At 28.6% G+C, this 15,727-nt stretch overlaps 1 protein-coding gene across 16 annotated transcripts in view; it reads left to right on the top strand.

Annotated features, from left to right (window-relative positions):
* The window catches only part of LOC107438169 (MAP/microtubule affinity-regulating kinase 3), a 40,684-nt gene extending 25,799 nt beyond the window's left edge, over positions 1-14,885 (top strand). For 6 of the 16 annotated variants that reach the window (XM_087163750.1, XM_087163747.1, XM_087163751.1 and 3 more), the window contains exons 17-19: positions 949-1,138; positions 4,539-4,781; positions 12,647-14,672. In XM_087163750.1, the coding sequence (XP_087019876.1) occupies positions 949-1,138; positions 4,539-4,781; positions 12,647-12,971 (758 nt within the window). In that variant the 3' untranslated portion in view covers positions 12,972-14,672. Of the gene's footprint in view, positions 1-948; positions 1,139-1,915; positions 2,045-4,538; positions 4,782-7,091; positions 7,768-12,646 lie in introns of those variants that run through there. The other 10 variants (XM_087163741.1, XM_087163742.1, XM_087163743.1 and 7 more) reach the window with 5 other exon arrangements.
* Positions 14,886-15,727: the final 842 nt, after the last annotated feature.

The following is a 15,727-nucleotide window of genomic DNA, read 5'->3' as shown; positions in this document are numbered from 1 at the left end:
CATAGTTTGAAGATTAAGTAATATTAGTATTCGCTCCAAACGAAAATACATAAAAATATTTCCTACTGTCACAGCAATTGTCTATTTTTCTTGTAAAGCGATGGTCGAGTTGTTAAAAATCAGCTGATTGTAGGCTCCACCGCTAAAGATGGAATCGCTAATCTTTGGGCTAAAGTGGTAGTTATATCTTTTCTCTTTGGGAGCACCATGCGTACAACTAAACACCGACTTCCTTCTATCTTGCATAGATCATGATTATGCTGTCTGCTTCGCTGCATACTTTTTTTTTTTCGTGTGGAAACTTATTTTATTTTAAAATAAATGTTAAAGTATTTGCAGAATTTCAGAATCATCACCAATGGGTACGCACACGGCGTGTGTCTATATTATCTGACTATGACAATTATACTGTGATTACATGAATGCAAAGCACAACACAGAATTTGAAATCAAAATTTCAACATTTCATTTTAAGATTTTTTGTACCAGACACTTTTGGTTACTCCATTGAAATATCCTGTATTTTGTTTCCATACCGTGCATAGAGCTAATAAAGTTTTATTTTTAAATGCATAGCATTCAATGCAAAAAAATCAATAATTTTTAATAATAATAAATTATGCATTTGATTTCAGCAACATTTATAGAACATTTGGCGAAATTTGTCGCCATACTGGCATGAACCCTAATTATATTTATTTTAATTTCTTAAGAAATTAAATTTGTTTTTCCAGAATATTCCTTTCTAGATTTCCCTTAATTAAAAAGTAAATAGCTTGAAAATTAATATTTGCCACCCCTGCTTCACATGCATTTCCTTTTCTTTTTTGCAATTTTGTGATTGATTTCCATGAGGCATGTCAAATCTTGAGCTGATAATCTTTTACAAGAATTAAGAAATCTTGTCTTTTGTATCAGTGGTTGTAATAAATTTTGTGTCTATGTTAGGTTCTGTTCCATCTGGGGCTAGCAGTCCTTCCAAAGTAATTGCATCAACTACTCGAAAAACTGCTCACACTCCATCAGCTAGTGCAAAATCTAACTATAGTGGCATTCCCAGGAGAAATACTTATAATTATAGTGAGAATAAAACACTTTCATCCTCCGATAAATCTGGTAGCCAAGAAACTTCAAACAGGTATGTCTGCAAAGCTTTTATTTTTTATAGATTTCTCTCAAATTGCATGCAAAAGTAACACTATTTTTAAACATTCATCAGCTTGTCTCAGTTGCATGAAAGCATATTAAATACTAGCTGAAAAATTTCTTCATCCCAATCTCCCAATTTTGTATGCACATCATCATTTACATATTATTCATTTACATTGCTAATTGAATATAAAATGGTCTCTTTATTACTGTATAATTGCTTATATCTTCTCTTTATGCCTCTTAAACATTTCTGTCTTTTTCTAAAGTGTTTTATTATGCTTCATTTGTATATATTTAGTTTTGCTATTTGAATTGTTTGTTTACTAATAGCTTCTTAATTAACCTTATTTCTGTACATATAGCCTCATTTTCCTAACATCAATTGTTTTTTTTAAAATAAATTTTTGTATATTCTTGCTGCTGAAAGTAGCATGGCCTATTTTTAGCTGCTTAGTTATTGCCATGATTATTCTTAAGTATTTTTTTAACAGCATTTGTATAATTTGTGCTTTTTTGGCCTTAATTTTAGTTTAATGAGAACGTTTTATTTGTAGTCTATTTTATTCATATACTTTGCTTCTAAGATGACTCATGAAATATGATTATCTATTTAATAGTGCTTTTGAATTGACAATTCTGCATTAATGAACTTCAGTTTTAGAAACTCTTCACTGATATTAGTTGGGAATAATGAGGTCTATATGTGCAGATTATTGACTAATATATTCTGCCATTCAAATCTTAACCATTAACTTTTTCTTAGTAACATCCCACTACTTGGCGATCGAACTCCTGTACCTAGGCCTAAAGGACATACTAAGTCGGCCTCTGTCTCTTGTACAGGTCGACAGGAGCTTTCGTCTTTTGACTCATCAGATCCTCTCAGACCAAGGTACTGTGCATGCAGCTTTAATGAGCTGTCATTTTTGCAATATTGCAAGAACACACTTGAAAGACTTCCCCTTTTATAATTAGAAATTTTAGTTTTTCCTTATTGACACATTTTAACAATTCTTTCTTCTTTTAATGTGACTAACATATTTATTAGTAAATTACTTAATAATTTTTTACTTATTAGTTTAGTTAGATTATTTTGAATATTTTTATTATTCTGAAACAAAATAATTTTTTTTAAAGAGTTTATATACCGAAGGACTAAAAACTAGAGGAATAAACAAACTTTTCTGGGTGTCAGATGCACCTAGGAAACTGTAAATCATTTATCAATCTGGGTACAATATTAATGGTGGTTCGTTAGTCGGGGTCTACTAAAATTTGACTCAGTCCACCATTAAGTAATTACCATTCTTCCACTGAACCATTAGTCAATGTGAAAAGATAGTAAGCTTTTCTCTCTCCCTCTTTTTTTTCTTTCTTCTTTCGTTATTGTCACAAAATAGCATATTTCATTACACATTTTTTTACAGTAATTTTCATTTAAACTTAACAAATTTTTAATTTTTTTTACAAAAAACATTTAAAAATGTAAAATGACTATTGAAAATTTATGCAAACTAGTAATATCTTTTAGTCTTAAATCCATGGACTTAGTTTTCTTGATTTTTAGACCTGGCAATGCAGGGTCAAAGATGAAATCCCAACAATTTAAGTTGTTTTTAACAGCTTTAGTACATGTGTTAAGGTACAATGAAATTTCTAATGAAATTCTCAGATGTTTTGGAATAGTGCTAGTTTGCGGGTATTACAAACATCTAACGCAGGCTTGTTACAAAATGCATTAAAAGTCTTAAGTTGTATATTCAATTGATAAAATTTAAAGTTCTGACCAGACTTAAGTTTTTTCTGGAAAATTGAAAATCAACAAAAATGCTTTTGCCACACTAAGCATTGCAGCTGTGTTTGGCCGCTTGAGTCATGTAATGAAACTGACAAATAAACAGCAGTTCCATGAAGTATCAAAGCAGAGGCTTTATTTATAAGTTTTTTAATCGAACATAATTGTCCCTTAGCGGTATCGAACCATGCTGGTCCGTTATTCCGCAAAGTGTTTCCAGTCTCAAAAATTGCGACAAAGTGCAAAACCTAAAAAAAATTGCAAGTCTTAAGAGTTTTTCCAAATCTACCGCTGAAGAAAAAGTTAGCGTTAGAAAAAACAGCAGAGTTTATGATCTTTACTAATGGAAATACTTTCAGGGACAATCAAAAAATATTTCTTGCCTATGTCTCTATTTTAATAGCATTGCATTTCCTACACTGCAATGCTGTGAATCTGTGCTACTTAGGTATATCCAACACTTTCTTAGGTATATCCAACACTTTCTTCCTCTTTTGAATTACCAAGTATAACTGTCCTGAATGCAAAATCGTATAAAATATTCTAAAATAAAGAAGATAACGCTTCATTGCTTTTCTTTATTTTAACTCAATGCTAGCTAACATATTTTATTTAAATTCATACTTTTTTTCCTATTGTGTTTCTCACTATCATCGATTGTTTGTAAACATAAACACTTGGCTAATTAATAAATTAATTTTTTAAATCTGAATTATTTAAAATTTTTAGTTACTGAATGTTTCCTATGCTTCTAGGAGCTCTAATTATTATTAAGTATTAGTTGGGGAAAATTTTACATGTTTTCTAAAAAATTAATAAGAACCATGTTGTTTTTTTAACCAAAGGAATTGGTCTAATATATTTTGCTTAAAAATTTGGCTTTATAGAAAAGTTAAATTCAATGAAGTAAATTTCTTCTAGAAAGACCATAAATTTTTTTAAAAAAGTATGTCTATAATTTAACAAATTATAAATTAGTGTCTTGCTATTTGCCATAAAGAATTGGATGTTTTAAAACTTCATTGAAAGATAAAAGTTTATACAACCGCGAAGTTTTACAAGGTGAATCTCCTAACTATTAAAATTTAAGCTATAAATAAGTCATTCCTACAGTTTTTACGCATTTAATGAATGTAATGATTGAAATATATGCGATTTCTTATTTTCACTTTATTTAAAAAGTCTTAACTAGTTCACCAAACTATCTACTTGTAATTAGTATCTCAACTTTTTTTTTTTCTAAATAATTTGAAGAAAAGTGCTAGGTGCAATAAATTTTTGAAAAAGCAATTTACTAACTTTATTTTTGTTTCAAATGATATGTTTCAAGCTATCTATTATCCCATGCAGCTCAAAAAATATTAGAGAAAACATTACTCTTTATTTGTTGATCACTAAAATAAAAGAAAATTTAAAAACTCATGAACTTTAATGTTTCTAGTTAAGTGTTTTTTATGCCCTTTTAAACAAAACTTTCATTCTTTACAATATAAATAGAACATACGCGATCTAATTTGTCAAGAAACGATTGCTTAAAGAAATTGCTCATCTTGTGATTTTAGAATTGTTAATTTTATCCTTGTGGTTTTAGCACTGCGGCTATTGCAAAACAGCCTGCAGCACTGTCTCCATTGCCAGCTGTCAGCAGAGCATTTCCCAGAGGCACTGCTAACAGAAGCACGTTTCACAGTGGGCAGACACGTGAGAGACGTCTTCTCAATACCTGCAATGGGCCACAGGGCATGGTTCCTCTCAATTCCCAAGACATGTCTTCTATGAATCACTCGGGGAGACAATCCTTCTTTAGCAAGCTCTCTTTCAAATTTAGTAAAAGGTAATATATCTTAAGACAATCCTTTAAATTAAATATTAAGGTGACCTGGATATAAGCATAAATTCAAGGTGACCCAATTGTTTTCTTATTCTTTTTTTCTTTACCCGAAATGATTAGGGGAATAGTAAAACTATTTGAATAGTTTAGTGCTATTTTACTCAATAACTTGCAATCCCCTGATAGTTAAACTCAACAAATGACAATCTGTAAATTAAGCAGCTTTAATTTTTTAAAATTTGATTACAGGAAATTAGAAGTTTGTAATTGCTTTGAAAGAAAGTTGTTAAGTTGTTTTTTATTATCCAAACAATTAAATTTTAATAAAAACTTAAAGATTTTGAATTGAAGTATATGGCTTTTGTAAAATATGAAATCAGGAAAAAATTATCCTATTATAAATCTCTTAAAGAGATGGTGCAATTACTTACATTCTATCAAATAATAACTTCTTTGTTGTCTTGACAGCCTTTCGTAGGCCAGGGCCTTCTTGAAAATCTTTTCATTCGACTCCCTTCCTTAACAAACTGTACCAACTGTTTTCTCTCAATGTTTTTTAATCCTTATTAATGCAGTCCTCTCTACCCATCTTAGTCTGTGAGCCTGCCTTTGGTGGAAGTTCCAATTGATTTAATAAAATTTTTAAAAATTGAATGTTAAAGAGGATAGAACCATTTGGCAAATAGACCTAATAAGTCTTATGTGGTTGATAATGTCTGCCTTTTTATATAGCCTGAACGGCTCATTAATTTATCTGTACCTCAATATTACCATTAATATTCACTACGTCCTGAATTCTCTTCAAAACTTTTCTCTCAAAGATAGCTGGTTGATTTTTCTGCAATTTTGTCATTTCCTGGGTTTTCGAACGATGTTTTTTAACAATTTTGAGTAAATTCAATAATTTGTAGCAACATGATAAAAACAATTTTTTTAGAAAAAGCTTTTAACATTTTTCAAATTTCTTATCTCCAAATATTAACCTGTTCCATTTTGAATATTTTTCAAAGTATTTAAGAAGTTGAATATTTCTTGAATCAACTCACATCTTTGCTTTTAGTTTCTGTCTTAAAGGTAGTCTTTTTAATATGCCTCAAAAATAAAAATAAATTCTTCGCTTTATAATTCAATTTTTATTTTATTTAATTTCATCTTTGGTCTCAATTGATAAAAAAATATTGTTTTTAAATGTAAGATGTAAATGTAACAGGTGAACAAGTTGCGTATAATTTTTTTTTTAATGTAAATAGGATAACTTGGCTACTCATTTATCAGTTATTTCCCTAATAAATTAATTTCTTATTTTTCAATTTATTTCTGGTATTTCGTTTTGGGGATATGTTTTGTTTTTAAAAAATGTTAAATTACTGTGATTGTCTATTTTACTGTGCAGCCCTGATTTAGCACAAACAATAGGACCCTCTGAAAAAAATAAGCTTTTTGTTTAAACTTGAGGTTGTTGCTATATTGGGATCCAAAATAAATAAAAAATTCTTGATGAATAGAATAATTCTAATTAACAACTCTAAGTTTTGAATCAGCTTAGGAGCTTCCCCCAATTAATTTGTGTTTGATTAGTAAAATAGTGTTTTTATTTTGTGTAATGTTTCATATATTTTACTAATTCTAATTTTTTTTTCAATTAAAACTTAATATGAAACGGTATTACATAGAAATAAATTTGTAATCGAAGAAACAGGAATCGTTATCAAAATTGTGTATTGTCACATTTCAAACGAGCGGAAGTGTTCTTCGAAATTTCTACTCAATTTTATTAGAATATTTTCAATTGGATTTTTTTAAAGAAAAACGCTATATACAAACATATTTTTAGTAGTTTTAGATTATTATTCTGTGCATATATATAAACCATCTATTGCATGAAAAGTAATAAGAATTTAAAAATGGTGCCTCAATTAGGGTTCATGGGGTATAATGTTGACTGATTTAAAATATTTTTTCATTTTAAAAGTATGCAGTTTTAGATAGCAAATTAAAAAGAATTTTTTTTGGGAAATGATTTTCATTTCAGAATTTACATGAGGTCCCTCCCTGTTAGATTATATTAAAGTCACTATTGCTGGAATTGTCTTTAGTTTCCCAATAAATTGGATCATTACCTATCCTATTAATTTTATCTCTTTTTAACTATTGATTTTATTCTTTCTATCTTTTAAAATATGCTATTAGTTATAACAGTTTTTGTTGCAGATCTTATTTTGTCCAATTATATAAATTTTTCTTTCTTTTGAAAAATGACTGTAAATTTTGAGTTTTATCTGAGGTTAGGGATATACTATCTTTTGCTTAAAGGGCGGATGCTGATCTCACTCGTATCAGGCCTGGTAGTAAATACATTCCTGCGAAATGATTGTGATGCTGCCTAGTCTCTACAGCTTCAGAGTCTCCATTCATCCCTTTGCATGCAAAATAAGAACTTTTATGTTACAGAATTTATTTCAATTGAGGTGCAGTGGTAAGATACAATGGGGAATAAAGAACTGCTCTTTCTTTTGCAATAATAGCTCTAAATCCGGTTTTACGTTTTCTATTGTCAAGTTTCAAATATTTATGTTTACAATTTTATTTATTATAATTTTACAATTTAAGATTTATTTCATTGTCTTAAAAGTTTTTTTTGATTTGAATGTTTTCCCTCATGTTTAAATCATTTGGTTTTATTGTAAATGTTTGAGTATGTATTTTGTGATTTATGACCATTGTATATATTTTATTTACATAAAAATCTTTTTTTTTTTTTTTTTTGTTTCGAAGACATTAACTTTCTTATTTACCATAAATTATCATTCCTATTTGCCCAATGAATCATATTTGATACTGTCAGTTCAATGTGATTGCTTATTTATTAAAACTCATTTTTCCTTTTTTCAAAATTATTCGAGTTTATGGGTGTCTTTAATTTGATACTTTGAGTGAAATGTACAGGTTGAATCACATAAGACTACTCTGTGTTTAAAAAAAGAAAAATATGAAAGTGCTGACATTTCACATCAGTACACAGCTGTACGCACCTAATATTTCAGCATTACAGTACCTAATATCTTCAATGAAATGTCACAAATGTTTATATGGCTGATACTTCCAATGATTTCAGTGAAATTAGCACAGGCTAGTTTTAAGTGATCCACCCTGTAGCTATTTTTATGTTCCTTTTTTTTAACCTTTTAAGACTTTTTTTTTACTAAATTTTATTACCTTTTGTGTTTAAACTCCTAATTAAACATTTTCCATTTCTATATTTATACATTCTACAATATAGTAGCTTATGAACTGTAAATAAATATTTTAGTGTCTTACTTTAAGTTTGTGTTAAGGCTGGTCCTCACACATGAGTAGGATTAGATTGGCAAAGACTATCAAAGTCAAAGCAAGGCAACTTCCAAATTTCTAATTTTTCAAATTATGATTTATTTATTTTTATTGTAAGCCAAAAAATCCAGTTTTTATTCCTGTGTCATAATTTTTTTCTCCCATAAATTAAGGTAATGAGCAATTAAAGATGTTTTCCAACTCTAAAGTTGCCTTTTTAGTAGCTTAATTTATTACCTTTGTACTTTCATTGATATAATTTGAAGTTGTGAACAGATTTATTTTATGATAAAGGATTCATTCATATTTTGCTAAGTTATCAGAATTAATATCGTTGGATATTTTTTTTCATTTTGAGACAGTTATAGTTCGTAATACTCAATCTCGATTCTTGACAATGAAACTTCGAATTTATAGATCATTGTCTGAAAATTTAAAAAATATATATATACATATATTTTTTTTTAATGTTTGACTTCCATTTTTTCCCTTGTCAATTTAAGATAATTTCAGTTCTCAAATTGTTTCAAAATAGATAAGTCAAATGTGTATTGGAAAATTTTAGAAAATAAAATTAAAAGATATTTTCACGATTTTTTTCTTTTCTTTTTTTGGATCAAATGTTACAAGTTTTCTGTATTACTCCAGTAGCAGAAACTGTGCAACAGATGCACTGTAAGTTGGTGCATCTGTACTTATTAGTAGAATTGTTTTTCTGTTATTGAATGAACTTTGATTTCATTGTGGATTGCAAAAAATTTTTGTGTTCAGAAATTCATTGACCTTTTGTCAAGCCCTGCCACCCCCCCCCTTTTTTTTTTAATAATTTTTTTTTAAAGCTTGATTTGCTATTGTTGTAAACCAGTTTTATTTAAAAAAAGAAAACTAGTCTATTTTTTTAAAAAATTGATCAAATTATACTGCAGATAAAATTAAAAAATTCTGCTACTGGTTATGTTTCTTTCAGTTTATGAACATAAGATTCGTGTATATTTTGGTTATAAAATCATAACATTAGATCAGAATTTTTCTGGAAAGCTTTGTTTATTATTTCTTAGATTATTTTGTTTAATACATTGAGTCTTTTTTCCTCCACTTTTAATTAATATTTTATGATGTTGTACAGGTATGGGGTATAGATAGTCAGGAGTAAAATGTGTATATATTCTGAAGTTTTTACTATTTCCTAATAGAAAAGTATTTTTATTTAACTGACTCACAATTGTTTAGGTTTGAACATTTCCCACAAATTCTATAGGTTGATTCTAGTTAATATTTGGTCAAGGAATTCAAAATCTGAAACTGTGCTAAAAAGTTTATCAATTACAAGATTTGAAGAATTTAGCTTAGAAACAATATTTCTAGTAGTCCTAATATTTTAAAACAAGAAAAGAAGTGTGAAAATTTTTTACTGTCTTAAAATAAAGAACATTATAAATTCTGCATAATTTTCTATGAAGAACATAAAATCTAATGTAGTTCTGTTTCAAATATTTTCATGGAATTCAATACTTAAGTTGGAAATTTAAACAAATATTAATGTAACATAAATTAATCTTAATTTTTTTTTTTTTTTTTTTTTGTATTGTAGTTACATTATTTTAATTCTTTATCTTGGGCCCTACATCTTTTCGCAGGCCGATTACAGCACCTATCTGTTGCTGGCAAGTACTCTAAGTCCCTTTAAGCATGGACAACCTGCATATTGAGTAGTCTTTCTTTTTGCTGTTTTCCTTCACTTCTTGAGAAAGTTATCTTTTTGCTGATTATTCTGCATTGTCAAATTTAAATACAGTCTACTTACTCTCTTTAGTAAAATCCCATTAATGTGATCCTTACATTATTACAACAAAAATATGAAGTCTCATTTGCTACTCCATATACGTAATGTCGTTTTAACCCTCATCATAAGGTCCGACCTGAATGTTCATTCCAATATAGCCACCTTTTTTTTTAATACTAGAAAACTATAAGTTAAACATTTTTGCCGTATTCAAAAGAAATGTCTTTCCATTGACAAACGTCTGAAGGAAATAAAAGTTTCTAATTGAGTTATTCTTCACACATTTTGTTTAGTTGAACCAAAAAATCCTTAGTGATGAATGTGCTTTCCAACTTATTAAGCATGACTTGTATGCTCTTACTGTAGGCAAACGTTAAAGATTACATATTTAAAAATAATAATAAAATTTAAAAAAATTTTAGATTTTTGAATCATTTTCCAAAAATTTTCTAGAATCATTTAGAATTCCTGGGACTTTTTTCCATCCTAGTTTTTGTATTTGTTTGAACTTGCTGTATTTGAAATTTTGGGTTGTGATTTTGAATGTTATTATTATTTTTTAGGTGTCAAAGATTATTTGTTAAATAGATAACTGCTAAAATTTTAATTTTAAAATGAGTAGTTGCTTCGCATTCTTGGTGACTCATTAATTTTCCCCAAAAACACAATATTTTTTTCCTTGTTTAATTTTCTCTTATGATACATATTATTAGTGCAAGTCCTATTTGTATTTAACCTATCATTCATATATTATTTCAGTTACATTTTCATAATTTTATGCTATCAAATCGTTATTTAGTAAGAAATGACATAATTAAAAAAATTTTAATTTCACAAAATAGTTTATATTTTATATATCTTGGAATTGTATTTATTGCATGAACTTTGACATCTAATAACAATTCCTTTTTTACAGAAGATTGTATTAATATTATCTTTTTATTGTGCCAAATGCTCTTGCTAGTGCCTTGCTTTTAGAAATGATCATACTTGTATAGTAATGTATATAAATATTGGTTTTGTCCTACGTTTACTTTTGTTGAATTGTTTGTTGAAGCACTATTATAAAAACTTGTTGCAAAAATAAGTTTGTACAAGAGTATTTATCTATCAATAAAGAATTTTGAAGTATTTACTTTGGTCTGTTTACTATTACATAAAACTTTTACATTGTAATATATATATATTTTCAAGAGTTAGACGCTTCTTCTGGGTCCTATAGATTTGATAAATCAGTCACTTTTCATCTAATTTAGTTTAAATGTTAATCCTCTTTATTTTGTGGCTCTTAACTCCCATCTCATATTTTCCTCCTACAAATTCCAAAAGTAGTCTCCCTTTTTCTTTAGTTTCTATTTTATGAAATGTTATTGAATTAGTATTTTTCCCCTTTTATGTATGAAATGATCTTGTTACTCAACTTTTCTTATTTGAGTTGTGAAAATATGTTGAAGCATTCATAACCATTACGTCTGTAATTGTTTTATTATCAGATATTACATTAATATATCTGCCAACTTTTACGCTTTCCAGTAAAGTGTTTTTCTTGTGGTGATTAAGTGACATTGTAATGAGGCATTCAATTGAGATTTAGCCAACACTTAAAATACAATATATTAATTAGTAGTCTTGTTTTAACTATGTAGTTGTAGGTAAATTCAATCTAAATTTAATATGTTGAATTTAAAATCTAGCATGAATGTAGAAATTTTGTTACCACATTAAATGTACAAACATCTTCTGCAAAATGCGAAAGAGTTGGTAGATATGCATTTATATTATTGTAAAAATTGATGTGGTATGCAGCTAACAACATAAGTCTTCTGTTATAGCATTTGTTTGTTATGTTCTTTTAGTATATTTGCTTGATATGTTTAAGTTTAAAATATTATTTTGTGTAAAGTATATTTTTAACAATGAAAAAAATATTTCTTTGAACCCATTTATTCATCTATTACAGGGGTCTGTCCAGGCCGAATTTACTACCGTTTAGCGGTACCTTCACAAATTCAATTTTAGGTAAAACGATAGTTTCACAAATTCAACTTTAAGAAAAACGGTAGTTTCACAAAATACTTTTTCTTAAAATTTTATTTTTGTATCCCTTAAGAAACGATAAATCTATATTTTAACCATGTTTTTGTATTGATTTTTTAATATAATTTTTAATTTTTCACAAATTATGTCTAAATTTTCACAAAATAGGTACCTTTCAGAAAAACCTAAACAGGCCCCTGTATTATAAACTCATGGAGTATAAAATGTTTGTGTTACTGTGAATACTTAGAAAACTTTTGCACAAATTGCTAGATCAACGTCAATAGTAATTGTGATTTTTTTTTTTTTTTTTTTTTTTTTTTTTTTTTTTTTTTTTTTAGAAGAAGCTTAAAGTTTTACCTCAAAATAAGTTACCATAGAAATATTTCATTATTTTTATTCCAAATTAGTTTATTTCAAATAGGCATAAGATGCTAAAATACTTAAAGACTTTCTATTTTATCAGTTTATTATCAAGCAATGTATGCTAAAAATATGTTATTACAGTTTCTGCTTTTAATGAAAGAAGTAAATATGTTTAAAAATTGTTTGAAAAATCTGTACTAATGAAAATTGATATTTGTAACATGGTTTTTCACATGTTCTTTTAAATTCTAAAATTGTATTGTAATTTTATTTTATTTTGTTATTAATAGTGTATACTGTGCAGCTTTATTTCTTCTATTAACACTTTCTAAACACTATTTTATTCCATTAGGCAAATGAATGATGACCAGGTAAAGCCAAGATCTCTGAGGTTTACTTGGAGTATGAAGACGACATCATCGCGAGATCCAAACGAGATCATGCAAGAAATACGCAAAGTATTAGACAAAAATAACTGTGATTATGAACAGCGAGAAAAATTCTTACTATTATGTGTTCACGGAGACCCAAACACAGACTCTTTAGTTCAGTGGGAAATCGAAGTGTGTAAGCTTCCCCGCTTGTCACTGAATGGTGTGCGTTTCAAACGTATATCCGGTACGTCAATAGGCTTCAAAAACATCGCTTCTAAAATAGCCAATGACCTCAAACTGTAAAAGTGGTTGAACAAATGTTATTCTCATTTATAGCTCGGTAAATCCAGTGTTGGAAAGGATTCGCTGGCAAAAAAGGGTGCATTGTATAAATCAGTTGTCGCGATCTTATGCTCTTGTTTGTGCTGCCTATTCTAATGGAAGTTCTAGGTGCCCACAATTCATAATGCTTGATAGCAAAATATACACACTGTTTTGTGGTTATTATGTTTCAGGGGTAGAGTATTTACAGTACATGACTTGTGACTTCCAACTTATGTACAGTTTTCTCATTTAGTTATTAAATTCAAATTAATCCTGGCACACAATAGAAATTTATGTAATCTATGTTTGTCAGTCATGTCATTGAGGTTTGATAGATGACTGGTCTATCACTGTATATAGACTTAGCACTTGGTATGTAGAATTGTTTAAGAAAATGCTGTCATCTTAATTTTGAATCCCATTTTTTTTTTTATATATATTGCCTCTGGAGAGTTGAGGTTGAACGAGTGTACTTGACTGTAAAAATTGTAAATTGTGGAAACAAATGGTAATTTGGAGAAATTTATATATAAATATATATATACATATATATAATAGAAAATCCCTTTACGATACTGGTACTTCTATGTAACTATCCTTTTGCTTTGTTGTAAATTTTCCTCTAATTTTAGATTAATATAAGATTTTATCAACTTTCTTTGATCTTTCTTTGTGTGTTGAACATATAAGATTTTATCAATTTGCACATCTGTATATCTGGCACATATCACACCTTAACAAAAAGTATTGGTTATCCCAAAATGGCAGATTTGTAAAATTAATTTAAGATAACACAGAAGGACTGAAGAGGTGCAAAGTTTACTTCATTCTGCTTAGGAAAAAGTTTAAATTTTTAAAATTAGTTGCAGAGTATAAATAGAATAGACAAACTGTGAAACATTGTTTTTGTTATCGGCTGTTACAAGTGAAATATTTGCACTGGCACATCTGTCAATTTTTATACTTTGATTTCTTAACATTGTAGCAGTGATGGTTGGCTATTTTAAAAAATATTGTTTTTCTCAGCTAGCAGCACCATTTGTTGATGAACTAATTTTAAAAATCAAAGGGATTATAGATTTGTTTCCTAAGCAGAATGCAGCAATTTATGCATTTCTCTCTGCTTCTATTTTTTCTCAATCTGATTTTTCAAATAGTTTGTTGAAAGCCTGATAACTGCTTTCATTTCCTTTTTCACAATTGCCAGGTGTGATTTGTAAATTTTTAAAGAACAAATCTAATGAAAAAAAATTCTTGCGGTATTTATAGCTTTCCATTCTTAAAGAAAAACTAATACCTTGTTTTTGTTTGCTTTTAACTTGTGTTCTGACCTTTGTATTTATAATTTAAAAGTATGGACTTGTGAAATCTCATATTTTATAAACAATGCCCTTGTAGGTATAGTTTTTTTTTTTTTTTCCTTGACTTGCTGAACTTAGATATTTTGCAAAACTAAACAAAAATATTTCAGTTTGTGTAAATATATTTTTTTAAAAAGAACAAGGAAAATCAATTCCCTGTGCAGATTTTTGACTGCAATGTATTATTATGTAAATCTTTTTGTGACAAAAAAAAAAGTGTTATGCTAGAAATTGAAGGATCTGTTTTCATGCGCACGATTTCTAGCATGCAAGTCCTATTGTGAAAAATTCAAGTCTTAATAAACGTTGATTTGTAGTATATTTATATTAATAACAGCAATACAAAAGATCTTGGGAGACTACAAAGGGCTTGTTTCCCTTAGTTAAAGTATCTCTAAAAAATCTCATAAATTGGTTGATCTTACTCAACATCTTCCTTTCCTACTTTCCGTGCAGCTGCGAATGTGTTTTGATCGTCCATGTGATAGTACCTGTATCATATTATTTAAAATAATAAATTATAAAATAATGATTTTGCTAAGTAAATAAGATATTCATTGTTATTACAACCATGGTAAATTCTAACACTAACAGACACATTTTATCCATTAACATCTAATCTTCTGCAATTCTCAAGAATATTGGTCATAATGAGTAAAGATATACATTGTTGTTGCTATCATGAAAAACTCTAACAGACACATTTCATCTATTAAGCACATCTGCTATTTAACCCTTGACTGGTTTGCATCCCACATTTTACTGATTGTGAAGATCCCAGTAAAACACTGAAGTCAAGCCTCATTGGCTGCGGTCAGTAAGCGGGTGCGTGATCACTTAGATCAGCCTACGTAGGGACCGGGAGTGTGCGGTATCAAAATTGTGATGGCTTGTCTTCGGATCATCCTCAGGAATATTTCCCAGAACGTCGCTAATAGCTCAATCAGGGTTGCCACTCCAGGGAGAACCTGAAAAATACAGGAAATTTAAAAACCTCCTAAAATAACAGGGAATTTATGTTTTTTCTTTACAAACTGGGAAAATACAGGGAATTTTGTTTCTTATTTTTGTCTTTTAAAAAAGGTGACCACTCAAAGCGTAATCTATGGGATATTTAACCATGATATTTCAGCTATACTAAACTATTTCAGTTGCTGTAGGTTTAAGTATGTTCAGTTGTTTTTGCAGCAATTAAAAATAATAAATATAGTTATCCCAATCTAGCTCAAGCTGGAGCACAGTAATTGTTGTTTCCTCTTAATATATTGTGTATAATATGTACAGGGAAACACAGAGAATTTTTTTTCAGGTTTGAGTGGCAACCCTGCCAATGTGCAGCTGTAGTGCGACGTAAATAAAATACCTACCTTGACT

Source organism: Parasteatoda tepidariorum, chromosome 5 (genome assembly GCF_982258835.1).
Source record: "Parasteatoda tepidariorum strain Cologne lab strain chromosome 5, Ptep-v5.0, whole genome shotgun sequence".
Taxonomy (NCBI): domain Eukaryota; kingdom Metazoa; phylum Arthropoda; class Arachnida; order Araneae; family Theridiidae; genus Parasteatoda; species Parasteatoda tepidariorum.
Note: the sequence above shows the minus strand (reverse complement) of the source record. Positions and strands in the feature narration are given on the sequence as shown.